Raw genomic sequence first — 26,997 nt, 5'->3', positions numbered from 1 at the left:
GGGGGGCAGAGGCTAAATTTTACACTGGAGGTACCCTCTCGGTGCATTCAGAGACGAACTCTTCACCACGTAAGCCATTCACCAGAAAATTTTGCAATGTATGGTAAATCCCAAAGGTCTCTTTTTTTTTTTTTATGCTGGACAAATTCCATTTAGGCTAAGACGGTAACAAACATCACGGCAGGCGTGGTTATGCTGTGAGCAGAGAGAGCAAGAAGAGCAAGCAGTACTACGTGTAGGCACTAGTTTTTGTCATTAGTTGTGAGGACAAGTTAGTTACGGTTCACTATGGTTTGTAAGCGGGCAGCTCGGGGGACAGGCTGCCTAAGCCGCGCTGCCAGCAACTTTCCCACCCCAGCAGAGGTCTCGGAAAGCGGCGCTGCGAGGGCTACGCGAACAGAAGACGGCAAAAACCGCGCTTCACCCAGACACCGGACCGGGGCTTTAGGGAAAGCGCCTTCCCCGGCCGCCTCGGGCCCAACTGCAGGCCAGCCGCAGGCCTGCGGTGCCGCCGCCAGGCCGGGAGGGGAGGGGCCGGGCCGGGCCGCGGCCCCCCAAGGCGTCCGCCGGCTGGCCTTGGGCACACCGAACACCGGGGCTGCTCCACGGCCTGTCGCGGGAAAGACGCGGTGCCCGGGGCGGGCCGGGCGGTGCCGCCCGCTGTAGCGCTCCCTCCGCCGGCGGCCATTAAACCAGCCTCGCCTCGCGACCGCCGCCGCATCATTTCCGCCTCGCGACCGCCGCCTGCCGGGAGGCGTCACGGGGGAGGGCGGGACGCCAGGGGGGGCGGGGCGTCGGCGGGGCGGGGCGTTGCCGGGGCGGAGCGCGGCGGGGCTCTCGCGGGCTGACGTCACAGGGTCAGGGGCGGGGCCAGCGGGGGCAAGATGGCGCTGAACAGGAACCACTCGCAGGAGGGCGGTGTCGTCATCCCCAATGCCGAGAGGTACCGGCGGGCGGCTGCGGGGCCGTGGGGCCTGCGGGGCGGGGGCCGCGCTGGGGGGTTCCCCCTCACCCCCTGTCCTCGCAGCAGGGCCGGCCCGGGGGCCGGCGGGGCCCGGTAGTGGGAGGCGGTCGGCCCCGCGTCCCTTCCCGGCCCCGCGTCCCTTCCCGGCCCCCCGGCCCGGGGGCCGTGTTATTAAAGCCCTCCCTGGCAGCGTGGGAAGGGGCTGGGGCAGGCAGTGGGGAGCAGGCCTGGCTGGAGCCGACAGAGGTGCCCCGTCGTCACTGCTGAAGCTCGGCGGTCCTTAGTGCCGCTCCAGCGGGCCTCCTGGGTGAGGAGTGAGCTGCCATCGCCTGTAGAAGAGAAGGAATTAGCTTTTTTTAGTGTCATGCAATCAGTTAGTGATGTCAGAGAGGCAGAGACCACTTAAGGTAGGAGTCTTAATCGCTTGAGTTCAAAGTAAGGAAAACTCGCTGTCAGAGGCGAGGCCTGAGCAGAGCAGGTCCCCTCCTCTCTTCGTGAAAGCACAGCCGGCCACTCGACACCTGCCCTCGCCCCGAGTGGGGATTGACAGACCAGCTTGGCAGGCTTGGGCTTCGCTTTGGTGGTGCTCGGGTGCTCCCAGCATCCTGGCCTTGGCTAGAGAAATCCTAGAAACCAGAGGCCCGGTAAAGGATCGTCGAGTTGGTTTGGGGCTGGTAAGCAATAGGAAAAATACCCTCCAAAAATATGCTCCAAATAATGTTGAGTTTGTAACTGAGTGCTAATACTTCAGTCAGGGAAGTCCTTTGACACGTAGAGCTTTTGCTGGTTTAAAGGAGATCTCTCTACCCTTGACCTCAAGCCATTCTTCGAGGTGCTGCTTAGTCACAGGTGGGTGCTGCGTGGGGTGCGCAGCCCTCCCGTGACAGCCCTGGATGGGCATGCAGGTGCAGACCAGTTCAGCAGCCTAATTACCCCCAGTGGTGGTGGCTGCGTGTTATTTGCTTGTGTGAGTATCTGGGAGGGAGTAAACATTAAAGGGACTATGTAGAAATTTTTCCCAGTGAGGCAAACTGACACGAAACATTGGTACAGTTGAGGAAGTGTTCTGGTAAGATCCAGACTGTCGAGGAGTTGGTTTTATTTAGCTTAGAAGAAATGTTTCCCCTTTGCATCTTGGAAATGGAAAGAGCTCTGCTGCCTTGTCAGTTTGTCAGCCTCAGCCAGTCTGAGAATCTGCAACTAGGTCAGGTATGAAGTAATGTCCCAGTAGAATTTCTTGGTTAGGATTTTTTTTTTTTTTCACATTAAAGCTAGACCTTTTTAATGTCTTCCTCCTTGCATAGCTATGTTTTTCAGATACATCTATACTGTTACTTGTTTTCTTCCCTCAGAGCACACAACCTGAAACTACAGGGCTTTTTGTTGTTTTCCCATACACTGGCCCTGCTGACTCCTTCCCTTCCCCCAATAATTTCCTTACTCCTTACTTGATCTGACTTCTACTATAGGCTGATCAGAATATATAAGGATAATTTTAGATGTGGCCTCTTCAGGCTTGTGTTGGGTTAGGATTTTGGTTTTTCTTTTTCTATGCTCTTGAACAATAAAAGGCCTCGGATTCTTCTGGCACTGTAACACACTGCAAACTTGTCACCCCCAAGTCTCTTTTGTTTATTCTGCAAATTTCCTTACGAGGTGGTATGTTTAGGGTCTGCCCTGTAGATTCAGTGACACGCTTTCCCAAGTTGACTCTTCCATTTTTCCTGAAAATATATTTAATTTTTCAGTCACCTCCGTACCCCTGACCCTGCAATGTTCACAGTTCCCATCTGGCTTTGGTGTCATTAACAAACTTCGCTAATGTTCTCACAGATATCCAACAATAATAACCTTATTGCTGACATTACTGGCTCCTCGTTTTGTTCCTTAGCATGGTGCTGCTTATTACAAATATTTAATTAAATCATGTGAAGGAGGGTCAGCAGTGAAGCAGCTTCCTCCATTTGCACAGTGGGTGCGGTGTAACAGCAGTGCTGTTTTCCTGTGTGGTGGCCGGTCCTGGATTTGAGCATGGACTTGGAGAGAGGGGCTTGCTCTGAGGTGATACCTTGGCTTCAAGGGGGGCGGTTTCAGACACCTCACCCCTTTCTGTGCCCTGACCTTTGGGCTGAGGCTCTTCTCATGCGGAGAGAGGAATTCCTCAGCCTGATGGTTTTGGAGACAGAAAGAGAAACTGTCACTTAAAGCTTTGTGGAGGAGGAGCAGGGGTTGTCACAGGTTAGAGGATGAATTCTTCTGCTCTGCATAAATCATCCCTCTCTGTTCAAAGGAAAAACGGCAGGGCCCACATCAGAACTGAGTCTTTTGGGATAATATTCAGAGCTTCTGGTGTGCTATCCCCCTCCCTGTGTGATGGGTGTGTGCGTGTCAGACCTGTTGCTGAGTTTGTCTCTCCAATTTGTCTGATTTCCTCCTGTAGTGTTCTCAAACATTGTAAAGATGTGGAGCTCTCCTTCAGTGACGTGACGGGCAAGCCTGAAGCCTTCAAAGGCACCAAGAAAGGGATGTTATATCTCACCCCTTACCGGGTAAGTCTGATGGCAGCAGGACTTCTTCTTTCTCAAGGGATCTTGTAGACCTTAGACCAGAAACCTAGGTGATAGAATAAGTTATTTTTGTTATGGGAGGAACCACTGAGAGTACTAGGTAGGAGAAGGGAATGTGGAAATAGGATAGTTGGTGCCTGTGTCACAATCCCAATTCTCTACAAAGGCACGTGCAGTCCTGGAAATCACTGTCTAGAGAATATATTTCATATCATGCGTCAGTCAATATTACTTTCTTTGAAAACTGTCATAGCTTATCCTTAAAAAGCAGAACAATAAAACTCTGTAAATGTGCATGTGTGTTTTAAGTGGTATATTATTTTGCAACAGACGTGCTTCAGGCAAGTGAGCCACGTGCCATCAATCTGTTTGCGATCCCGCAGCATTAAAGCTGTGAAATAACACAATGCATACTGATACTAGGAGTTAAGTTATCCTCTTTTTGGATGCTGCTACAACTAGAACTCCATGACCACCCTTTATATCTAATTCAGGTAATTCAGAGGCATTCCCTCCTGTCTTGCAGATGATCTTTGTGTCGAAGGGCAAGGATCCTATGCTGTCTTTCATGATGCCATTTTATTTGGTGAAAGGATGCTCAATTGAGCAGCCTGTTTTCTCTGCCAATTACATCAAAGGACAGATTCAGGCCGAGGCAGGAGGTATGTGCCCATGCTTTGTTGACTGAACTCTTCCCAAGTGTCACAAGTCCTTCTATCTTCTGCTGAACATCTTCTTCTGATAGAAGACGACTGATGTCTTCTTCTATCTTCTATGTGAACATCAGATAGATGGCTTATGTGCACAGGAAAGACGGACAGCATAGCTACAGCAGTATAGCTAGCATGTCCACGCTAAGGTAACCTGTGTCTTCTGAACTTTAAGGCACTGCTTCAGTGTTACTTTCTGCCCCCAAAGCTAATAACTGACTTTCACAGGATGGCTTTTGTTTAATCCTGTAACTTCTGTCTTGCTGTGTATGTCACGTTTACTTGGCTTCTGCATGTGCTTGTTTTCCCATCTTTGACCTGGAAGGGTGGGTAAGTGGCCAAGTCACCAGTCATTGGTATTGATAGACAGAATTAGCAACCACTTTTGTTTTCTGGAGATCGTTAATCACTTACCAGATTGGGTACGTTTGCATGCATCTCGGATGCTGCTGTATATCACTGATTTAGCTTTGTTCCCAATTTGATGATGAAACTGTGATAAGCCTTAGTCATGGTCATGACCAAACATAGGGACTTGCAGAAGTTAAACAGGGATTAAAAACAAGGCTTCTGGTTCAAATTTCTTCCCTCTTCAGCCCTAGAACTAGTTTATGTGGATTTTTATGACATCTGGAGAGCTTATGCTTTTACTTCCTGTTCCTAACAATGTCTTAAAGTGGCTGAGTCCTCTGGATTGTGGATCATCCCACTTTCTCGCGTTGAAATCGTACTAAGACAGTGATTTTAAAGCGGTGAATCTCCAAGACGATGACTTTATCCATGGTGGATTGCTTTCTTATATTTCTGTCCTTTATTTCTACTTTGTCCCCAAGAGACACTCTCTACTTCTACTAATGTCATTGTTAGACAAGGAAGATAAATCTTGTTTTATGAAATCTTTTATTTAAAAGACATCTTATTTTCTAAAAAAAATCCCCAAACCCCCCCCCCCCCCAAGCCCCAAACACAACACCAAAAACCCTTTACAAAACATTCTTATCCTGCAATGTCATCACCTGCTTGCTTTTTTTTCTGAAAAGTGTTATTATACCTAAGCATTTATAATCTATCTGAGTTTCTGTGGGTCAAAGAGATTAAAAATGTTGCATTTGATTTAAATCCTAGCTTGAGTTGCAGATCCTGATCTGTAGTCCACTGAGGTCAGCAATAAAACTTCATTTGAGGGCTTTCAATTAAAATCCTCAGTGAATTAAGTGTTCTTGCTTTACACTGTGTTCATTATTAGGTTCCGTTAAACCTTTTGGGAAAGGACAAAACATCCTAGTATCTAGAGTAGGCTGCTTCTACATATCTATAGTGGGGATCGTCTTTTAAAGGGTAAAGAAATATATTCCTGATCTTCTTCAGATATTATTTTGGGGGACATCTGATAGCAGTGCCATGCTTCTTTCCCCCGGCAATATGACGCAAAATAGTTTTGAAATAAAGAAGAAAAAATTAATTGGAGTATTAACTGTTTTGCTGGCTTGACTGCTACTGAGGAGGTTAATAGTCTGTTTCAGTTCTAATTCTCTCTCTCCTAGGTGGCTGGGAAGGGCAAGGGACATTTAAACTGACTTTCAACAGTGGAGGAGCCATTGAGTTTGGACAGTTGATGTTCAAAGCTGCCTCTAATGGTAAGGGATCTTCAGAGCCTGCAGTTCCCCCATGATTGGCTGAGCTAGTTAGAGAATAGTGCTGTTTTTGAACTTCACGGGCTGGGGGAAGAGGGGTACTCTATGCACTCTTCCACAGCAATGTTGTGGGGTTTTTTTTTCCAGGGGAACTTTTGTTTTTCCTTGCAATCCTTTTTCTTTATTTCATTGTAACACTTTGTGCAATCAGAATATTCTGGAGTTTGTGCTTCTGAGGTGGACCAGCTTTTTCTACAGAACCTTATTCCTCCTGGAGTAAAGTTGAAATATGCAATGGTGAAAAATTGATTCACTTAACTTTTCCCTTCTTACTCTGCTGTTATAGAACTGAGCTGAGGGTAGGTAACACGTCCACATTTGGAGGAGGGAAAAATAAATTTAAAATAATAACTTCTATTTAAAACTTTCAAATGGGGGGGAAAATGTACATTTTTTTTCTGATAAGAAAGTTTAAAAATAAGTAAAAACCACCCTACTGATACTTCTTTAGAATGGTCTTGTTCTTCCAGCAGCAGAAGCTCTGTGATTGAACTGGTACCTGATAGCTGGTATTTTTGCAGCTGATTTCCTTTAGCACCCTGTGAAGTTGCAGCAAGGAGGCTAATGATTTTCAAGCACAGTACTTTGCCAGACTGTATAGTTAATTTAGATGATTGGAAATGGTGCTGCATGAACAGGACTATTCTATATGTTTAATTGTAACAAAAGGATGTCTGGCTTACTAAACATGTGCTCCTTAGCTTCCAGTGGCGTTCCTCTCCAGAACCCTGGCTATGGCTATACACCTGTGCCCGGAGGGTATGCACCCGCCCCGCCTGCTCCAGGGGGGTATTCACCTGTACCGGGGGGCTATGCTGCCCCTCCACCACCAAACGGACCATATCCTTATACACCACCTCCGATGAATGCCTATGGACCTGCTCCACAGCCCATGGGATATCCATATGCCCAGACTCCAGGTTTGGAAGTTGTGTAATGATGACTGGCAGGGTGTGTTTGGTGTTAGTTGTAAAGAAATCACAATGATACGGTGAGGGTTACTGTAGTTTTGTCTCCCATCAAGGATCCTTGTCCTTGCAAAAATCTGTGTGTGCTGTTGATCACACCTGTGTGTCTCTATAGTTGCAGCTGGATGGGCGGTGAAAATGTGGTTTGTAAATTGTGCTGCTGCTTGGCAGAGAATTGTTGCCTGCTGGCATGACAGATATTAGCAAAATGTCAAATCCCGGCTGTCTGCATCCCTGCCAAGCCTGCAGAGCTTCCCCAGCTGCTGCTCTTGTCCAGGGCTAATGTGCTGCTGGGCTTGTGAGCTCTCTTGCCCTCTGTCCCATTGCCATGGTCCAAAGCATCAATCCGGTGTCATCTTTTTCAGGTATTTACCCACCACTTCCAAACATGAACCCCATGTATGTGCCACCTCCTCCCCCGTACTCTGGGCCGTCTCCTGCAGGACCCTCAGCTCCCCCAGCTTGGGTGGGCCCAGGGATGCCAGGTAATGGGCATGGGGGGCTGCCAGCGTCCAGGTGCAAAAGGGTGCATGGGGGCTTGGGCTGTGGGTGGCATTGTAGGCACAGCGTGGGCTGGGGAAGCTGTTTGCAGGAGCTCAAAGTCATCCTGATCTATTATTTGAGATAACAGAGTGTGGGGGGAGCTGCTCAGCTCTGCATCGCACAGCTTGTGGTCAGCTCTAGCCAGCTTCCAGCTTTCCTGAACTGCTCTGAATTCAAACCCAGCTTGCTGCGGTTGCTGCTAGCTCTTTTGACATTTGTTGACTCTTCAAAAGAGCTATGGCTGGGGAGAAGGCTCTGGGGCTGGGGCTACTGCCTAAGGCATGTAAGTGAGTGTGTCCTACACTTGCTTATTCTCTTTCCTGTCTAGGGGACAGTAAGGCCATGGAAGCCGCTTCCAGTGCATATTACAACCCTGCCAACCCACACAATGTGTACATGCCCATGGTGAGTACTGCGCCTGTGGCCCGCGTGTGCCTGCTCCCTCTTCTGTCACTACTAGAGACAGCAGTTTGCTTTCCTAGCAAAGCCTAGCATGCCTTCATTTTGAAAATGCACAGAAAGTATGCATTTTCTTGGGAGGTGTGGATGATAGTGCCTTGAAGAAGGCTTGTTAAAGCCTCAGTCAGGACAGGAGGAGGGCCTTAAGATTCATCCAGTAGCAGCCATTCAGTACAACAAGGTGTCTGCTTCTGTTGGGCCTGAAAGCAGGGAGAGTTAAAGAAGAGCAGGTCACTGAAGGATGAGAGCATGTGGGTTTCGTTTTCGTTTTTTTCTGGGCTGCATGGAGATGGGGAAGTCTCTTACTGTTCAGTCAGTGGCAGCGAGTAGGTAGGCTGTAGCCTGTGTCTGGTATGTGACAGCCAGTCTGCTGTGCCCTTCACTGCCTCGCTTGGCTCTGTGGTGGGCTGGAGATGGATGGAACAGCAAAGCTGGCCCTCAGCCCAGGGGCTTGCCGTCTGCTGGGTCAGAGGTATGAACATCAACAGAGACAAAGCCCTGGAAGTGAAGTGAGGATGTTGATTAAAACAGATTAAATGGTCTATTTGCAATAGACCATTTATTACCTGGCTTTGAGGGGACCTTCACTAGAAACGTTATGGGAGGCAGCATATATTCTGGCATATAACTGATACTAGAGAGGAATGGTGTGATGAAATGGCAGCTTAAAACAGCACCTGGTTCTGTCTGTAGCTCACTGAAGAGCAGTCATTTCTTGTAAGCCAAGCCTGAGAAGAGCTCATCATAAAACGAGCAGGGTTGTTGACTCTACTGTATCTCCTTCCAGGATCAGCCGCCTCCTTATGCACCCCCTGAGGATAAGAAGAACAACTAACAGAAGGAAACTGCAACCAGCCTCCCACACTCTCTCCATGAAGACAACTTGGCTGTTACCACCCCTCGGGTTAGCATCTCTCTAGGTCTCTTTGTATATATACAATATATGTAGTGCTGGGCAGCTGAGCACCTGCCCTCCTTAAACGTTAAGTCAGTGGCAATACAGAGTGGAACAACAGCACTTTCCTGCTTATTTGCTTTATCTCATGGGGTCGAAGCACTAACCTTTTGCTCTGCCATTGGCTTGAGGAGAGAGATGGACTTCTTATTAAACCACCAGTAGACCACATTACTGATCTAGGACTAAAATACAAAGGCTCTGGGATCTTGGAGTAAAACTACTTGGAATGCCAAACTTTTGACTTCTTCTGAAGCACCATCCAAGAGGAAAGGTATAGAGAGCCATGAGGTTCCTTGCACAGACCCTTGGGTGCCCCAGAAAGGTGTTAATTTTCCTTAAAGTCTGGCACAATTCAGCGTGAGATGGGACTCTGGAAATCCTGTATCGTGCTGGAAGCACGTGTTTCGTGTCCTGGATTAACAGTCATGGGGTGACGAACTTCGGAAGTGCGTCCTAAGAGACATTGAAGCATTTGGCTATGCAAGAGGGAAGAGGATGGGCCCCAATCAGCCTGCCTTTGTAGGCATTGAATAGAAAAGCAAAGAAAGATGTGCTGCAGGGCAGTGAGCTGGTAGACTGGCAGGCGTGCGAATCAGTCTTCCTTTCCCTCTTTTAGAAGCAGGTCCCATATCTGTGCAATGATCCTCTGTCAAGCAGCTGTTCTTCAAGCGTAATGGAGTCAAGTGCTGCACAGGAGCCTGCTTGCCCTGGAGCAAAATATGTTATGTTAGGAAGATGACCTGGCAGGAGCCTTGTCAGTACACGGGTCCCGCAGCCCTGGCTCCCTCTGCTGAGCAAGCTTGCGCTGTGTGCTAGCTCCACAGGGGAAAACTGGCCTTCGTCTTTTCCTTCAGACGCTGCAGCCAGGGCGTGTATGCCCACATCTGAGCAACGTGGGTGGGTGGGTGCTGTAATACCGGAGTTGGGTTGCTTAGGGGTGCAGTGCCCTCTCTCAGCTGGGAACCGCTGTGTGGTGCAGATTTTACTAACACTTGGCTCTCTTGCAGAGACTCTGGCTGCTCAGCCACAACCTTTCCTTCTTCCGTAGGACATAGTGCCATTAAACCTGCTCTGAAGAGAGTCTCTCTAGTCTGGTGGAGACCCTCGTGATCCTTTACATATGGGGTGATCGTACTTCTTCCTACACCCTTCCTACCTTCACAGTGAAGGGGAAGGAGTGTTTTCCCTCTTACTTCCCTGTGTGCCAGGGCTCTCCTGTAAGTCGGGCTTGCACAACTTGCAAGTGTGAATTCCTAAAGCAGCCCCGCATGGGGTGAAGTAAATTTCCTTATCTATAAACACTGTTTAAGTCTAAGTTAGAGATGTTCTAATAACTCTGTATTTAAAAAACAAAATCAGCCATGAATGTTTGTAATTTTTGAATTGCACTTTAATACAGGCGTGTTGATACCTTCAGCTGCCTCTTCAGTGTTGCGTGTGTGTTGTGTTGACCTTCATTCCTGCCTACTGCATGAAGGCTGGAACAAACAACAGCCACTGGTGGCGTTCTCTCGGGTGGGCTGTGGGCCACTCCTCCTCTCTCCCTGGTGCATGGCTAAGCTGGATCTGGAATCAAGTAACTGGGGGGAGAGAGGAAGGTGGTGCTCATCCTCTTGCTGCCTGGGGAGGGTGGCAAGGCTGGTTTGCGCCTTTGCTCTCACCCAGATATCCAGAACTGGCACATGTTCACGTCCTTGGGGCAGGCACAACACTGTCACCACCCTGCCACTCCCTAAGGCTGTATTCTTAGCAGCTCTCCTGTGTACATTTACATGTACTGCCTATCTTTAGGCAGTAGGAAGGCCTGTCTTTAAGAGGAACTCCTCTCTAGCTAATTTTTTTCCAGTGAGGGAAAAACAAATACATGGTAAAGGAAAATGGCACCTAACTGGGGACTGTAAAATCTGAGTTTCCCCTTGTGCCAAGGAAAGCTGGTGCCCTGCTGAACATGGTGTAACTACTGGAAAGCAGTTTTCTACTTTGCATCAGTCCAGCCTCCAACAGGAAACCAGTTCTGCTTCTTACCTTAGTTGTTCCTGTTTTGAGGTACTGACCCTGTAATCCTACATTAACCAAGTAGCTATAATTAGCAACACTGAATAAACACAAAACAGAGAGCCTGTGAGCTGCTTCCCTTTTATTTCAGTTAAATTGTCTCAATCACTCCCCAAGAACAAAGCCAGCTCCTGTATACAGACACGAAGTGCATTTGTACTTCCCTATTAGCACTGCAAGTATTGTGTTCAGTATCTTGCTGCTGCACTCACAGAAAGTTTCTAGAAGTGGCCAGAATCAGCCATTTGGTCCTGCAGGAACCGGTGTGGGCTCCCAACCCTCCTTTGTCATCTGAATAGACAAAGGAAACTTTTTTTGGGGGGTGGGCTAATCTAAAATGTGGTATTTCTCTGGTCTGAGGCTTAATCTTGTCGGTCTCCCTGGGCTACAGTCTTCAGAGGCAATCTTCACAAATGCTGCACCCCTCTCTGGGACAGCTGGGGTGGGCCACGTCTCACCTAAAACTGCTCTGTAGGATGTGTGCTGTATGAAGGTGGATCAGTTGAGGACTTGAGTCTGTCCCACCACTCACTTCCAGTTTATTAGTGCAGGCTCCTCTTCAGGATGGGGCTGTGGATGTAGCTGCCCTTGGGAGAAGGAGGAGCCTTTCCCTGAGAATCCCTGAGGGTTCAGCCCACTGGAGGAGGGCCTGAGCCCCCTTTCAGCTGGAATTTCCTGCTAGAGCAAGAACAAGGTGCAGCTTGCAGCTCGGAGGCACCTGTGACCATCTCCCAACTCAAAAGACCTCAACCAAGCATCGGCGTCTTCCCGACACCACTCGTACACAACACGCTATGGCTCTGCAGTTTTTGGTGCTATACCACAGCAAGACTGCTGGGGTTGTGCATGGCCAATTCAGGTGTTTGCTCTGCTCTGCTGTAAACTGAGACCAGAAGGGCTTTAATCCAATGCTAGCATGCATGCTAGGCTGTAGTAATGCCGGCCTCCAGGATCCTGGCAGCAGTATCAGGCCTGCAAGCAAAGCCTCTCTGCACAGGACCATCATGCCTCCAGGAGCTCTTGGTCCTGGGGAGGTTACTTGGGAAGAGCGCAACCCTATTGACAGCCCCTTATTCTAAGCCAAGCTGATTATAGCAGAGGAAAGAAGGTGGCCAAGTCTGATCCACCATCACACATTGGGGGGGGGGGGGGGGGGGGGGGGAAGGTGTCACCACCCTAGAAGATACTAAAGCATCCAAGGCCTTTCTACAGGCATGGTTCAAACAGCCCCTGCAGCAGTTGATGCTCAGTTCAAAGTGGTAAAATGCTCAGGTGTCAGAGCTGACAAACTCCAACAGTGGCTGAACTCTGCTCGTATGGCATCTTCCACAGGAGGATCTCAAAGCGCTTTGCAATCACCGAGGAATCACGCTCTGCCCACCCTTAGGAGGTGGGTAACAAGAATTCCTGCTTTACGCAGACCGAGTAGACATCACCAAGTTGGTACCGGAGGAATGACCTGACGGTCACTCCCCAGCACTGCTGGGCATGCCAGCGAAAGGCACTTGTGCAGTGAAGAGCCATGTGCCCCAGGGTCTCGCAGCTCACCCTGGCACTGACCCACACCCCCATCTGCTGAGCCTCATCACAGGAGGACCGGGTGGAAACCCTCACTGGGGGCTTGCTGTCTGACAACATGCCAGGGCTGCGCCGGCAGCGCCATGGGATAGAGATACCACATCACCACCCCTGAGGGGTTAATAACGACCGAGAAGCTGTCTCCCGTCTTTAAGCCGCTGATGATCTTCCCACTGTACACATCTTGTACCTGGAAGAGAGAGATGGTGGCTACCAGGATTTCCACAGACCTTTCATCCTGAGGTCCAGCCATGGTCACTGACATGGCATGGTGGGATGGGGCACAGCAGTGGGCAACAGGAGAGCAACCCAACGGGTGGCTGCCCCTTCATCCTGGAGACGGGGAGTGGGAGTCCTTCCCCGCCCAAAAATGCACAGGGTGTCAACAGGGGAAGCTGGGAAGAGGGGGATCCAAGTGCTGTGGGGCTGCCCCACCATGCAGCGTGCCAGTGGGGCTCACCTCATACACGGCATCCTCGGGGAAGTGGAGCTTGGCCAGGCTGGTGGTGTAGACGAAGGGCATATCCGTCCTCCGGCTGAAGAAGACGAGGGCGCTGGCAGCATGGGACAGCGGGCGCAGGAACACCTCGATGTGGGATTTCTCCTAGGGGTGGGGATGGGTGGGTAAGCCAGAGCTGCTGGGACCAGTGCTGGCCCGTAACTTCTGACCTTGCCCTGTGGAGCTGCTGTGCCAGCAGGTCCCCAGCTCCCACAGCTCTCCTGCTCATGTTTCTCTGCATCGCCTCCCTCTCCGTCCTTATTGTGACCCCCTGTGCTGCTCCTGTCTGCTCTCCCAAACACGTCTGCCTTCCCCCTAACCTTGACAATCCTGCGCCCCTGGATTCCCAGGGGGTCCTGGTTGATCTGGATCATCAGGCGGTTCTGCAGGATCTCCTTGGCGCTCGGGGAGATGGTGCGGAGATCCGTGGACATGAGGAGCGGAGCTGCCATCACTGTCCACAAGGCCATTTGGGAGCGGGACTGCTCGTAGCTAAGGCCAAAGTTTCCAATGATGAGCTGGAGGGGAGAGGGGGAAAAGACAGGAGGGCAGAAAAGGGTTAGAAACTCATCTGTTGCCACACTTGGTGATGCTGCAGCTTGCTGGGGGGGGAAACACACATGAGAAACCTCACACATGGTTTTGCTTCCCCTTGAGCAGCCTACCACTGCTGGGACTTCCTACCCCTGCTAGGTGCTGAGCCATCAGCACACATTCAAACGCACTCACTAACACCCTTTGCTTCACCACTATCCCCCCTCGGGCTGTGCAGGGAAGGACAGGGACACCTGGACAACAGGACAGGTAAACTTGAGCGGTGAAGGGTTCGTGGCAACCATAGGCTTTTCCCACAGCTTAGCCAAGGGCAACACGAGCTTTGCCTCTCTGCAGCAAGAGGGATCCTACTCCTGGCACTTTTCCTTCACCCTGCCCCTAGAAGGGGATTCCTGGAGAATCCCCGTCCCCGGCCAGGGTCAGTGCACCCACCACCCAGCCGCACCATGTCTGGGTCATTCCAGTGGCCGGGGCCAGCCGCCGGCTGCAGCACGTCCTGGTTTGCAGAGAACCAGTCCAGGATGGAAAGCACACTGTCCCAGGAGTCCTGGATGTCATCGTAGTTACGCCACAGGTTGCAGACCTCTGCCAGGACGGTGTAGTTCACCTGGAGAGGAGCACAGGGTCAGGTAGGAGGGAGAAAGGACAGGGTCTGCAAGCTGGGGGAGAAGGGGCAACCAGACTTGTTGAGAGCTGCAGCGTCCAGAAGATGGTTGGTGTTTGCAAAGCACAGGGATGTGTAGAAGGGCAACATCACGTAATGAAGGAGGACAGAGTCATACCCCAATACGACTGGGCACATCCCAGTATGATAGGATGTCTGGCAAAACAATTGCAGAGGCCATGGGGAAATATGATCAGCTGCAAGAATGAGGGTGGAATGAGGGTGACTCAGAAAGTGGAAGAGGAAACAAATAAATGCAATCAATTCTCAAGAAATATTACTAGGAGGAACACCCTATTTCAAGCACTTAAACCAGACAGGACCCATCTCAGAAGGACAGACTGCCAGGATCGACCCCACACCAGCTGAGTGGGGTGGAGAGGGCATGCCCCAGGGCCTTCTTCCCCCAAACTCCCATCACCTAGCCATGCTGGGAACCCCAAGCGTCCCCAGATGCCTGGCAGGGAGGCCACATCCCCTCCAGGGACCTGCAGCCCCATCCTACCAGGGGCAGAGCAATAACCAGGGTGTAGCACCCAGCTCCTGCAGCTCCAACAAGAGCTCCCCCAGGGCACAGGGGACACGGGAAACAGCCACCAGACGGGACAACCCTCACCTTGGGGGGGAGCCCCCCCTGATATGCTGGCCAGCTGCAGGAGTAGACGATGGGGCGGCCTGTGGAGTTCAAGGCCCTCGCCATTTCTGGGTAGCCTTGGGGAGAGGAGAAGACAACTGGTGAAGGAGATGGCTGGCAGCAGCTTGTGTCCACGGCCCACCCGCTCGGGGGGACCCCAGGCCAGCCTGGCCTCCTGCCTTACAGCAGTTCTAGGGCACCCAAACTCCCTCCTCTTTGCCCAAGAGCTGCAACAGGAGATGCAAGGGAAGAACTGAAGCTGGTCAAGCGTTTCTGCAGATGGCCAGCCGCCCTGACAGAAGCAGCAAGGGGAAAAACGCCAGCCAGCTGGGGAGCCTTTACCCTCCGCCTGCTCCTCCCTCGACGAGTAGCACCCATCCAGCTTCAGCATGTCCACACCCCACTCTGCAAAGGTCTGGGCATCCTGCTCCACATAGTCCAGCGTGGTGCCTGGGTAGCCCCCGCAGGTGAGGGTGCCCAGGTCGCCATAAATGCCCAGCTTCAGGCCCCGGGCATGGACCTGCGAGGAGAGGAGAGCTGCAAGGAGGGGACGAGGGGGTCTGAGGTGCCTCCCGGGAACCAGGCGGCATGGGGACATGGAGACACACCCCACCACCACCACCAGGCACTCACATAGTCAGCCAGGGCCTTGATCCCCCTGGGAAACCTCTGGGGGTCAGGAACCAGCCGTCCCGCCGCATCCCGCTGCTTGGCAGACCAGCAGTCATCGATGTTGATGTACTTGTAGCCCAGCTCCCTCCAGCCGTCCTCCGCCAGGCGGTCTGCCATCTCGAAGAAGAGTGTCTCGCTGTGGGTCGGGGGGACAGGGACATGGCAGGCTGAGCCCCTGCGACCTCCACGTCCTACCAGGTGCAGGCAGCCAGCGGGACTTTGGGGCTAAGTGGGGGCTCTGGAGGGTCGGTCACCACAGGGCTGGCCTGGGCCATATGGGTTCCCGTTTAAGCCCCATCCATGTCCCATTCATTGATCTCACCGAGGGGAAGCGTTTCCCCGACACCCGCAAAGCCCGGCCACCTCCTTCAGCGCCGGGGGCTCTCCAACCCCAGCCCCGGGGGGCCCGAGCCCCCTGCCTCCCACGCACCATGCTCCCCGAGATCCCGCTGCTGCAGGGCTCGCCCCAGGGACACAGAGGGTGCCAGAGCCATCCCGGGCCTGGTGCCCGACCCGACCCGTCCATCCGCCCTCCCCTGCCCTGGCATCGCCCCGTCCACACATGCACCCTCCCGGGGCAGACCCCAGACACCAGCCCGGCCTTTCCGAGCTGGTTCCCTCGGGCAGGGGGCACGCAGGCCCGCTCCTCCTTGCGGCGAGGGGGGGTGCCGAGCCCCTCCTTGGCAGGGAGCCCCGGGGCGGGGGGGGCTCCCCCCTCCGCTCCCCGCCCCGCTGACCTGATGCAGTTGCGGGGGTCCGCCCGGCAGTCCACGTTGCAGCGGAACCTCTCCCAGGCCAGCCAGCCCATGGGGGGGGTGAGCGCCAGCCCGTTCTCCAGGGCCAGGGCGGGCAGCGCCAGCGCCAGCGCCAGGGCCAGCCCGCTCAGCACCACCGACCCCATCGTCCCCGCCGCCGCCGGAGCACCGAGCGTCTCTCCCCGCCCCGCCCCGCTCCGCCCCGGCCCGGCCCGGCCCGGCCCCGCTCACATGATGCCGCCCGCATCACCTGACCGCCCGCCTCCCTCCCGCCCGGCCCGGCGGGGCGCGGCGTTGCACCCAGCCCCGCTGCGCCCCACGGCCACCGACCCCGCCGGTACCGCACCGCCTTGCTGCTGCACCCCACGGCCGTTGCATCGTACGGGTGCTGCGCCCCACAGCCCCGGCACCCCATTGGTATCGCCCCCCTGCGCTGCTGTACCCCGTCAGTAACAGACCCATTGAACCCCACAGCAATTACACCCATTGCTGCTGCGCCCCACAGCTGTCGCACCCCATCAGTGTTGCACCCCGTCAGCACTGCGCCCAGTCGGTATTGCACCCCACGGCTATTGCACCCCATTGCCATTGCACCCCACTGCTGCTGCTCCCCATTACTGGCACCCTATCACCGCCGCACCACACGGCTGCTGCACCCCAATAGTTACACTGGGAGGAGAAGGGGACTTTAGGTCCCCCCGGATGGGACCCTAGGGGTACCCAAAGGGGCGTCGGGCGGAGCGACGAGGTCCGGGAGAAAGCAGCTCCCGGCAGGCTGCCGTGCCCGCCGGCCCCCCCCGCCCCCCGCTGCCGCCGCCGCCGGCGGGGCGGTGCTGCCGGCGCGGCGGGACGGCCCCGGAGGCCGCAGGAGCCCTCCCCCGCCCGGCCGCGGCCGGCCCCGGCTGCCCCGCACCGCCCGGCCGCGCCGGGAGCGCCGACGAGCAGGAAGGGCCCGAGGTGAGCCGGGACGGGCCGGGGCCCGCGGTCCCGCCGCCGGGACGAGGCGCTGGGCAAGGCCCGGCGGGCGGCGGGGCCGGGGCGGCGGCGGCGGCGACGGCGGCGGGGCGGGAGCGGGCGGCGAGGCCGGGCCGAGGCCGCGGGGGCCGGCAGGCACAGGGCAGGCACACACGGAGACACAGACACTGCCAGCCCGGCGCTGCACACACAAAGACCCGCAGCCCGGAGTTGCACACACGCACACAAAGACACGCAGCCCCACTGCACACGCGTGCACACACACGCACAAAGACACAGAGCCCAGTTGCACACGCGCGCACACACACACACACACACACACACAGAGCCCAGCGTTGCACACACACACACACACACACACACGCACACGCCGCCCATTCGGACCCCGGGACCCCCCCAGCCCCCTCACGTCAGGGCTGGCGTGGGCCACCCCGGCTGTCCTCAGCCTGAGTGCAAGGCTGGAGATTCCCCAGGGTGATGCGCCGAGGGCAAAGCACCCCCGGTGAACAGCGTTTCCTTACGTCTGATGGGATTTTTGTCCATTTTCCAACTGGGGCCCGTGCCCCCTTGTCCTCAGAGCCCTGCCCCACAAGCCCGGATGGGGGAGAAGGGCTCCGGGAGGGATGGTGGAGGTTGCCCAGCAGTGGGGAGCTTCCCCCGCCCAGATCTGGCCGGGGAGTGGCGGCTACGGTTTGTTTTCTGCCTATTTCTTTATGTGGAGTTTTAGCGGTTGGACATCCATTTGCAGCTGTAGAAGCGCAAAGGCTGCGCTTGCTGTGGGACCTGCCGGCTTGCCGCATCGCCTGCCGCGGGGCCTCCACAGATGGTGCAGTAACGTGCTTCTACAAAAGCTCTTTTTTTTTTTTTTTTTAAATCAAAACAAACCCACAGGAGCCAAAAACCAAACCTCCAGGAGCACTGGCCTGAGCTGGGATGGGGCTCGGGCTTTGAAGCCAACGCAAGTTCCATCAGTTTCGCCACCCCGGTTTCCAGAGCCGCCCGCCTGCAGTGCCCGGTCCTGGCCGCTCCTGTGCACCCAGGGCCCCGGCTTTCTGGGGTGGGAGCGATGCAGCTCTTTGCTCTTTCAGTCCCAAGCTGTTCTGGTTTGTGACTCCCTCTCTGCCACCTTTCCTCTGACCAGGGATGAGGCTCGGCATGGCGAAGTTTCGGAGGCCCTCGGCAAGGGAGCCGCCCACCCAAGGAAGACGGCAAGGGGTTGCGGTCTGACCCGCACAGCCGGTACGGTACCTCGCACCCGCTGCCGGTTAACCTGCCGGAGCTGGGGGTGCCGCTGCTGGGAGTGCTGGCGGGGACGGGTGGTCCTGCGTGGAGACGGGGAGCAGGAAGAGGGTGCTCAAACAGAGGTCCCAGAGCCCTTGGGTCTGAAAACACCCTCCTTATCCTGCCCTATAATTGAGGAGAGAGGGAAATGAATGCCTCACAGGCACAGAGGCAAATTTCTTTGATGGACCCCATAAAAAACCATCGAAGTAGGTCACTCGTGGAATAAGAAATGAAGCAGCGGTGTTGTCATCCCCAGACAAGGCAGGTGTCTTGGTGGTGGGGCTCTGGTGATGACCTCCTCTCTGCAGCAGCGAGGAACCAGGCTGCAGTTTGCAGGGGTACTTGCTGGGTTACACGCTGTCCTGCAGCGCTGGCTGCTGGAGTTGGGGCTGCTCTTCCCCGTGGCGGGCTAGGGGCAGGACCAGGCCTCTCCTGGCAGGGAGGGTGAGATGTTCCTTGCCCCGAGCTGACTTCTTACCCCTCTCTTCCTCTGCTCCTAGGCAGGGCGATGAAGCTGAACGAGCGGAGCGTGGCCCACTACGCCACCTGCGACTCGCCTGCCGACCATGCCGGCTTCCTCCGCAAGCGGGTGGAGCGGCACCACCACCATGCCCACCACCACCATGCCACCTCCTACCAGCGCCGCTGGTTCGTCCTCAAGGGCAACCTCCTCTTCTACTTTGAGGAGCGGGAGAGCCGGGAGCCCGTGGGGCTGGTGGTGCTGGAGGGCTGCACCGTGGAGCTGTGCGAGGCCACCGAGGAGTTCGCCTTCGCCATCCGCTTCGATGACGCCGGCGCCAGGGCTTACGTGCTGGTGGCCGACGGGCAAGCTGCCATGGAGGCCTGGGTGAAGGCGCTCTCGCGGGCCAGCTTCGACTACATGCGGCTGGTGGTGAGGGAGCTGGAGAAGCAGCTGGAGGAGGCCTGCAAGAGCTTGGCTGCTTGCCACAAGTCTCCGCGGAGGTCCTCCTCCTCCGGCAGGAAGAGGCACCTCTCCAACCCTGCCTTGCTGCCTCTCCAGGAGAAGCCCGCCATCCTGGAGAACGGTTACTCCACGTGGGGTAGTGGTGGTGGTGTCCCCGGGGGGGCTGCCTGCCCTGACCGTGACGGGGGGCACGTGAAGCCCCCGCCTCTGCCTCCGCGCCGGCGCTCAGCTGCCAGCAGTGCCACGGGGTCCCCGGCGCCTGGCCTCTCGCCAGCCATGCCAGAGAGCCCGGTGTCACCGGAGACTGCCTGCTTCTCCAAGCTGCACAGCTGGTATGGGCAGGAGATCGCGGCGCTGAGACGGGAGTGGCAGGAGAGGCAGAAGAGGGGACACCCGTGACCGGGGGCGCGGGGCGCGAGCCACCGGCCAGCCGATGCCCGGCAGCCTGTCTCCTACGCAGGAAAAGCAAAGTGAGGGACGCTGCTTGCCCCCTGCCCTGGTCGGTGGCCGAGTGTGCGGTGCGTGTGTGCTTCACGGGGTGTGTGGGAGGGACTCGGGTCTTTCCCAAACCTCACGTTTCATTTCCATGGGGCTTTATACAGCTGGAGAGTGTGTAGTACCAGGGGAGCTGCCTTTGAACTCTCCTCTGCTGGTGACATGAGGTGTGGAGGGGGCCCAAATCGGCCAAATCGGTATGCAATGAACCTCACCCAGTGGGCTTGGCTCCTTTGCCGTCCTGGCATGGTGGATGCTCTGGGTGCTTCATTGCCCACCTCTCCTTCACCACTTTTTTTTGGTTTTGTTTCTCAGCGTGGAAGTTTGCACAGGTCAGCATTTATTATTGTCTGTGGTCTTGCGCCAAAGTCCTTCTGCCTTTGCTCTTTCGCTGTAGATAAGGCTGGGCTCTTACGAAATGCCTCCAATGGGCCACTGGCCCTGGCGGATGCCTCCAGCCTTGTGCCTCTCTTGCCACAGGACGCGCGTGAGCCACCGTGGCTGTGGCTGGCCCAGCAGCCAGGGCAACAAGGACCGGGCTCTCGCGTCGTCGTTTTTTTTTTTACTTTCATCTGCACTAACCCTCCTCCCTGCTAAATCCCTCAGGATGTGGATTTCATGGGCTTGCATCCATCTCTTTGGGTGCCTGAGCTCAGCAACGAGGCTGAAATGGAAGCACCGAGCCTGGTCTGAAGCAACAGCAAGGACCAGGAGCTCCCCAGGGCTGATCTGGACTCTGTCGAGCCTGTTAATGTCTCCAGCTCAAGCCTTCCCTGTTCCAAAACAGGGACGCTAAAGCTTCTTTGCCTTGCCAGGGGTGAATTTACCAGCTTCTGCGCAGACTGTAGCTCCTGCAAAGTGCCATATAGGGCTCAGCCGGCTCGTTGGGCAGCTTGCCCGAGATGGTGTCCAGAGCCGTACTCTTGCAGAACCTCTCTCGCTGTTGTGGCTCTGCCCAGCTCCTGGTAGAGCTGCGCAGTCGGGGGAGAGGCTGTGGAGGAGCGGGGAGGAGGAGAGGGCTGGCCCCAGGAGGAGTGAAGGTGTGGAGGTGAGTTACAGGTTGCACTGACTGACTGTTTGTCAGCAGTGTCTGGGCTTGCCCCTCTAGCATCAAAGCCATATCGCTGCCTTCTGCCAAAGCCGGCGCCTAACCTGATGGTGCTTCCCTCTGATTTCATGTCAGCATCACTCGGCTGATCTCCGTAGCACGTCCCATCCTCCCGGTGGGTGAGGAGGGCTGCAGGGAGGCACGCCTGTCACCTCGCTACAGAAATGGACTTGTCCTTCCCCAGGTCAGAAACCTTGGTCACGAGGCAGATGGTACAAGTAGGTGGGTGCTGAGTCCGGGGGCTGCAGCACCCTGGGGGCGGGGTTGATAAATCTTCTCCCTTAGCCTCTCGGCAGGGGCTGTTTTTCAAAGCAGAAAAAATATGTGAAGCAGTCTTGTGCTTCCTATCTAACAGCGTTAAACCTGTTTTTATTGCCCTGTTTTATTAAGGAGCCTTGCTAGAAAAGCAAGAGGCTATTCCAGGTCATGACTGGTAGGAACCTTTTTGCCTTTCTGGAGTTAAACGCACTCAGCTTAATACTTTGCAATAGCCAGTAGAGATTGTCAATGGAGAAATCAAATGACTTCCATTAACTTTTGGTGCCTTTGCAAATATATCTCTGGTAGTTTTGGATGACAAGCTTCCAGCCTCCTGCCTAATTATGGCTCGATGGTATATTACAGGAAATCAGATCTTAAATCAGATCTTACAAATATGACTTTGGGCAGCGGGAGTGTAACCTTCTCATACGAGTGATGCAATCCAGTCCTCTCCAGTTAGTGTCTGTATTTCTTCACAGTAGGGATCTTCGAGTGCGGGAGGATTTTTTTTGTTCTCCTTTTGAAGTGAAAACAGTTTGGAAAAAAACAGGAGCAGGTGGCCACGGGCCAGTGCCCAGGCTCTGTCAGCAGCCCAGCTGGCCGGACTTACGGGCCAGCTCTGCCTCCCTACCTGCTGCTTAAATTGTTCAGTGCTGCAGCATTCCTGGCTGGGAAACAGTCCCCTTCCCCATGGCAGGGCAGCAGCATCAGGGGATGGCACTACCTGGTGCCTCCTCCCTCTGAGCGTAGGTATTTTGGGGCCAGGGTCAGATTTGGCAAGCATTTTTCTGTTCTTTTTTTTTTTTTTTAATGTAATACAGGGAGAAGAGTATTCCTGATGTCTCAGACTTACATAAGGCAGTTTGACGGTAAAGATTTAACTTCCAACCTAAATCAAAATGTAATGGCAGTTCCTACATGAGACCCAAGAATCGGGAGTGACTTGAAAGGGAAAATAAATTAACAAAGCCAGTTCTGTCACAACTGGAACTGAAACAGTATTATTCATTTAAGGGCAGTTTCACTTTTAAGAAGCTTAGTTTGCTTTAATAAGCCAGGATTGTGCTAGTAACACTACTAAAGAGCTTATATTTAATGCTTTAATCTGTCCCATTCGAACGGCACAATTTCCATGCTACCTGCCTTTGCGTTAGTACATATCCCAGCTAAATCCTAAATCCTGCAAATGAGGACCTGCTCTCTGCTTTCTGTCTGATCGCATTTGGAGTAATTTTGTGTTTTATTCTGCAGCGCCAAGAAGAAAACAGCTGAATCCTGAACAGTATTTGTGCTCGGCCCAGCTGTCCATGCCTGGGCTTTGCTAGGTCTCCAAAGCGCTGCATGACTTTGGATGCGCTTGGTCAGGGCTTCCTCACCATCCCGCTTGCATAGCAGGGATGGCCTTTTTGTGACTAAAAAGAGCCATAATTGGAGCCATGCCCAAATTTGTATGGGAGTACAGTTTTTTTAATGACCACTGCTGCTTGCTTCATTAGGCAGGAAGCACCTGGGTGCTCCGCCACCTCCTCTGAGATGGAGGCTATCAAACCAGCTGGGCTGAGGATCAGTTGTGCTGGCAGCGCCTTTGAAGCAGCCCCCAGGCAGAAGGTTGGGATTTCAGCTTCCTGAGATTGCACTTGCCTCTGGCTAATGGAGCGTCCTCTCTTTCTGTCTGCAGGCAGAGATCATTACAGGAAAAGCAGAAAGTTTTCATTGTCCCCTACAACAAAATTAGACTGATTGCCACACACTGTTTTTTCTCCAGTCATTCAGGTTTGGACTGTTTCACCTCCTGCCTCCACTTTCCCTTATTATTTTTTAAAAATAGAAAAATGTCTGGGCAGCACAAAACAGGTTCCCTAGCAAAGGGGGGGGCTGAACACTAAAGCTGTATGGCTATTTTTCTTAAAAGTACTGAAGTCAAATCCTTTTCTAAGAGTTTTCTTTAGCATAATAATGCAAAAGTGGTGAGAGAAAAATGCTTGAATCTGAATGCTCGAATTTAAAAGAAATTGAAGACTGAAAGAGGGAGGGAGATTCTGACATGGCCTTTGTATGCTGTGCCAAGAAGGGCTCCCAATCCTGCTAAAATAGTTGATGAAATCCTTGTATTTTTCTCAGGCTGGGATTTCAGATTGAGGCCCATAATGTATTATTTCTGCACACTTTTCTTTTTATAAAACAACTGTGGTGATGTTTTCCACTGAATCCAGGTCCTAGCGATAAGACTAACCTGAAGATTTTTACCCGTGGGCACCGCTAGCCATTTGGTGGACATTCACAACTAAGATTGGACATTTTCTGTTACAATAGCGACCACATGAATAGTTTGGGGGTGGGTAACCCCCCAGTCTTACCCCTCTCAACTGCCTTTGTAGAGAAACTTAAATAACCCCCACTGAAACGCATAGGGAACGTGTGAAGTTCCCGTGCCAGTAGCATCTTTCACCGGCACCGAGCGTGCTTTATAACCTGCACAGGCAACACTACGAGCAACCTGCGGAAACACTCCCGCCTTTTGAAGGGCTTCTATTTTAGGTAGACGACGTGTTCTTTTTTAAGAGGCGATTTTGCATGCGCCTTTGTCTTACATGTGGAGCTTGTATTATGCATTTCAAGACATTGTTAACGTTTGTATTTTATGCCGTGAAGCCGAATAAACCGTTTTGATTTGTAGCCCGTGCGTTGCCAAGGGAGCTGTGAACCCCAACACCCACGGGAAGCGGCTGCAGGGCCTGGCAATTCCCGCTCTGCCCGTTTTTAGGGTCACCCGCCCCGGTTTTCCTCTGCCGAGCCTCGGGCGGGAGGCGGTAAAGGGCTGCCCGGTTCCCTCCTCCTCCCGGTTGCAGCGAGAGAGGCCGCCCGGCGAGGGCGGCCCGGCCCACGGCCCTGCAGGCCGCTCCGTGGTGCGGTCAGACCCGCTGGGGGCCACCGCCCCGCCCCACGCATGCGCACTGGCGATCTCGCCCCTCCCCCTCAAGCCTCGCGAGAGCCGGAGGCTCCGCCGCCCCGAGTGACGCCTCGGCTCGGCCGCTACCGGAGCCCGGCGAGGGGCAGGAGGGAGGATGGCAGCGGCAGGCGGGCGGCTCCTGGCGGCGGCTGCGGCTTGCTCGGGGCGGGCGGGCTGGGGCGGGCCGCGCCGCACCCCGGCCGTGCCGCTTGTGCCCTCCCGGAGCGCCACCGTGACCCGCAGCGGCGCCATTTTGCCCAAGCCGGTTAAGGTGAGTGAGGGGCGAGCGGGTGGGAGCGGCAGCCAATCGTGGCCTAACGGATGGTAGCGGTGGCCAATCGGTGCGGGTGCATCTGCTGTGGGCGGGGCCGGTGGGATTGAGTGACAGGCGCTAGGCTAATGAGCGGAGCGGCTGTGGGCGGGGCGGCGAGGCGGAAGCGCTCGCCAGCGGGGGGGGCGGCGGGAGCGGCCCTGAGGGGCCGGGGCGGGCCCGGGCGGCCCGCTTCCCTCCGAGCGGGGCGGCGTTGACCCGGCGGTGGTCCCCTCCGTAAGGAGATAGGCACCCGGCTGTACACTGCCGTTTCTCACCGGCAGCCGCTCTCCCTTCCTAAGCCCCGAGCTCCCCGCGGGTTCCTGCTCTCCCGGCGCTGGAGTTTTTATAATGAAGTGCGGTGGCTGCGGGTTTGGCACTAGGGACAGCAAACCGAGCTTCCCGCTGCTCCCCAGGCCCTCTGCGCGCCGGTGGAGCCGGGGGTACGTAGGTTCAGCCAAGGTGCAACTTGCCGGTAAAGATTAATCGTCTCCAGTCGACTCCTTGCAGACGCCCTTCGGCCTCCTGAGGGTATTCAGCGTTGTGATCCCTTTCCTGTATGTCGGGACGCAGATCAGTAAGAACTTCGCAGCCCTACTTGAAGAACATGATATCTTTGTCCCAGAGGATGACGACGATGATGATTAAAGGGTATGTCATTAATATCACCAGCAATCTAACTATTCGTGCTTCCTGTTTGGCGTGGAGCAAGGAGGAGAATCTCGGAAGTACAGACAGCAACGGCTTTGAAAGATGCATTTGCAGTGAAATACACGGACACCTGCAGCTGTATTGCCTCTGGCTACAAACTTTTCCGTTCCTTTATACTGGAGTAGGCCAGACTAGTGTCTGAATGTGAAATCTCCACAACATACATTCATTAGAGATCATAATAAACTGATGGCATTTTAGATCTTGTAATTTGAATCAGAAATAAACTGTAGTCAGTAAGCATTTATACTGCAGACAGAAAAGAGGGACTTCAGCGTTATTACGCGTTTACCTGTTTAAAAGTCTTCTGCCAACTCCCAGAATGGCTATTGTAAAAGAGAAAAATTCTGCTATAGACGTGCACAATCTGAGAGAACTCCAGAACCCATCAGAACAAACTGTCCGGTGGGTGTTACAACACTGATCTCTAGAGTAGCTGGACCATTCAGACTCATCAGATAAAGGTGAATTATTTCTGCTCTTCCTTTGTCTACATTACACTACACTTCCCTCCATTTTATGTTATTCCATTTGGCTTGCCCTTGTGTAAAGACTTGAGTTTGGGTATATTTGATTTTTTCTAGAGAACAAAGAAGTTGTCTTAAAGAAGTTGTTGTAAATAGTGTTGTTTTGTAATCAGTTTGGTGTATGTATTCCATTTGATAAAGAGATTTTCCAGCATGCACTGTGCAGCTAAAAACAGAGAATTAAAAGGTTGTAAAGACTGCAATGGCCTGTTAGAAACTCCTTTTATGTAAACTCCCACCTCATGTGGTTTGGGGGGAGGGTACAGACTGGCGTTCAGTACAGTATATCTGAAGAGTAACAGTTTCTTATTCTATTTGCAGAACTGTAATGGAAGAACAGAAGGGAGAAAACCATTGACAAAGCAATGGTTCCAACATCTGTCACCTGTGTTCTGTCCTTCCTAAACAGGACGGGGGCTCTGCATCCCCTTTGCAGTGAGTGTCCTGCGCCTGTCTGTATGACGGAAATCTGTAGATCAGGGTTGAAGGAAGTGCTTGATAGGCCCTGCATCCTCGCACACACACACTCACCTCAAAGACTGCTTGGGATTCCTTTTATTAGCAATATGGGAAACAATTAAAGATTAAGAGATTGAGATGTATGGCTTTGGTCTTGTGTTTTTATAGAATATGTGCCTGTGACCTAGCATTTCTGTCTTAACCTTTCTACCTCCCTATGCCTGCTCCAGTAAGGAGGCTCTCTTCATATTTCTTTCCTTTTATGAGCCCCTGCTGTAGTCATTCTGTACTCATCTACAGCACATGACAGGAATCCTAGAGGAAGCAGCAGCCCCACAACACAGCCCCATTAAAAGAATGGAGATCACACTGACACTGGCACTGCAGTTCAGATAACGTTGATTTACAACCTAGCCTACACACGTGTGTCTGATGGACACTGTATCATTAATTTCACCTCACTGAGGACTAAATACAGTATTATCTTCACAGAGCTAAAAGTTTTGGGTAGGTTTGGTAAAAGGTTAAGGCTTGCTGATGTGTGTTACTGCATTTAATCTATGAAGAGTGAAAATCTCTGAACGCTCTGGCTCTAAGTACCTAGTATGTCCTAGGTAGTTCAGTACTTCCTTCTGTATGAGCCCTAATTAATTTATTTTCTTAACTGTGTATAAACTTCAACTCTTCTTTTCATAGAAGTGTTTACTATTGCAATTA

At 53.7% G+C, this 26,997-nt stretch overlaps 4 protein-coding genes across 5 annotated transcripts; 3 read left to right on the top strand and 1 right to left on the bottom strand.

Moving 5' to 3' along the window:
- The first annotated feature begins 865 nt into the window (after positions 1-865).
- Positions 866-10,285, top strand: WBP2NL (WBP2 N-terminal like). 2 transcript variants are annotated; one of them, XM_075499334.1, is made up of 8 exons: positions 866-943; positions 3,405-3,513; positions 4,058-4,193; positions 5,786-5,878; positions 6,637-6,855; positions 7,269-7,388; positions 7,775-7,851; positions 8,693-10,285. In XM_075499334.1, the coding sequence occupies exons 1-8, from the start codon at positions 885-887 to the stop codon at positions 8,738-8,740; spliced, it is 861 nt and encodes a 286-aa protein (XP_075355449.1). In that variant the 5' UTR covers positions 866-884; the 3' UTR covers positions 8,741-10,285. The 2 variants fall into 2 exon arrangements, with proteins under 2 accessions (XP_075355449.1, XP_075355458.1); XM_075499343.1 differs by lacking the exon at positions 866-943 and adding an exon at positions 1,201-1,371.
- A 697-nt stretch (positions 10,286-10,982) lies between these two features.
- On the bottom strand, positions 10,983-16,777 carry NAGA (alpha-N-acetylgalactosaminidase). Its single transcript, XM_075499325.1, is given in 9 exon segments — positions 10,983-12,686; positions 12,957-13,100; positions 13,316-13,513; positions 13,996-14,157; positions 14,831-14,925; positions 15,191-15,368; positions 15,482-15,656; positions 16,258-16,495; positions 16,498-16,777. Coding segments are annotated over 9 exon segments (1,638 nt in total). The 5' UTR covers positions 16,763-16,777; the 3' UTR covers positions 10,983-12,503.
- A 304-nt stretch (positions 16,778-17,081) lies between these two features.
- On the top strand, positions 17,082-23,999 carry PHETA2 (PH domain containing endocytic trafficking adaptor 2). The gene is made up of 3 exons (XM_075499357.1): positions 17,082-17,232; positions 18,392-18,489; positions 19,035-23,999. Exon 3 carries the CDS (start codon positions 19,043-19,045, stop codon positions 19,856-19,858), a length of 816 nt encoding a protein of 271 aa, XP_075355472.1. The 5' UTR covers positions 17,082-17,232; positions 18,392-18,489; positions 19,035-19,042; the 3' UTR covers positions 19,859-23,999.
- Positions 24,000-24,285: 286 nt separating this feature from the next.
- SMDT1 (single-pass membrane protein with aspartate rich tail 1) lies at positions 24,286-26,417 on the top strand. Its single transcript, XM_075499317.1, has 3 exons — positions 24,286-24,544; positions 25,094-25,234; positions 26,143-26,417. The coding sequence occupies exons 1-2, from the start codon at positions 24,389-24,391 to the stop codon at positions 25,229-25,231; spliced, it is 294 nt and encodes a 97-aa protein (XP_075355432.1). The 5' UTR covers positions 24,286-24,388; the 3' UTR covers positions 25,232-25,234; positions 26,143-26,417.
- Positions 26,418-26,997: the final 580 nt, after the last annotated feature.

Source organism: Mycteria americana, chromosome 1 (assembly GCF_035582795.1).
Source record: "Mycteria americana isolate JAX WOST 10 ecotype Jacksonville Zoo and Gardens chromosome 1, USCA_MyAme_1.0, whole genome shotgun sequence".
Classification (NCBI taxonomy): Eukaryota; Metazoa; Chordata; class Aves; order Ciconiiformes; family Ciconiidae; genus Mycteria; species Mycteria americana.
Note: the sequence above shows the minus strand (reverse complement) of the source record. Positions and strands in the feature narration are given on the sequence as shown.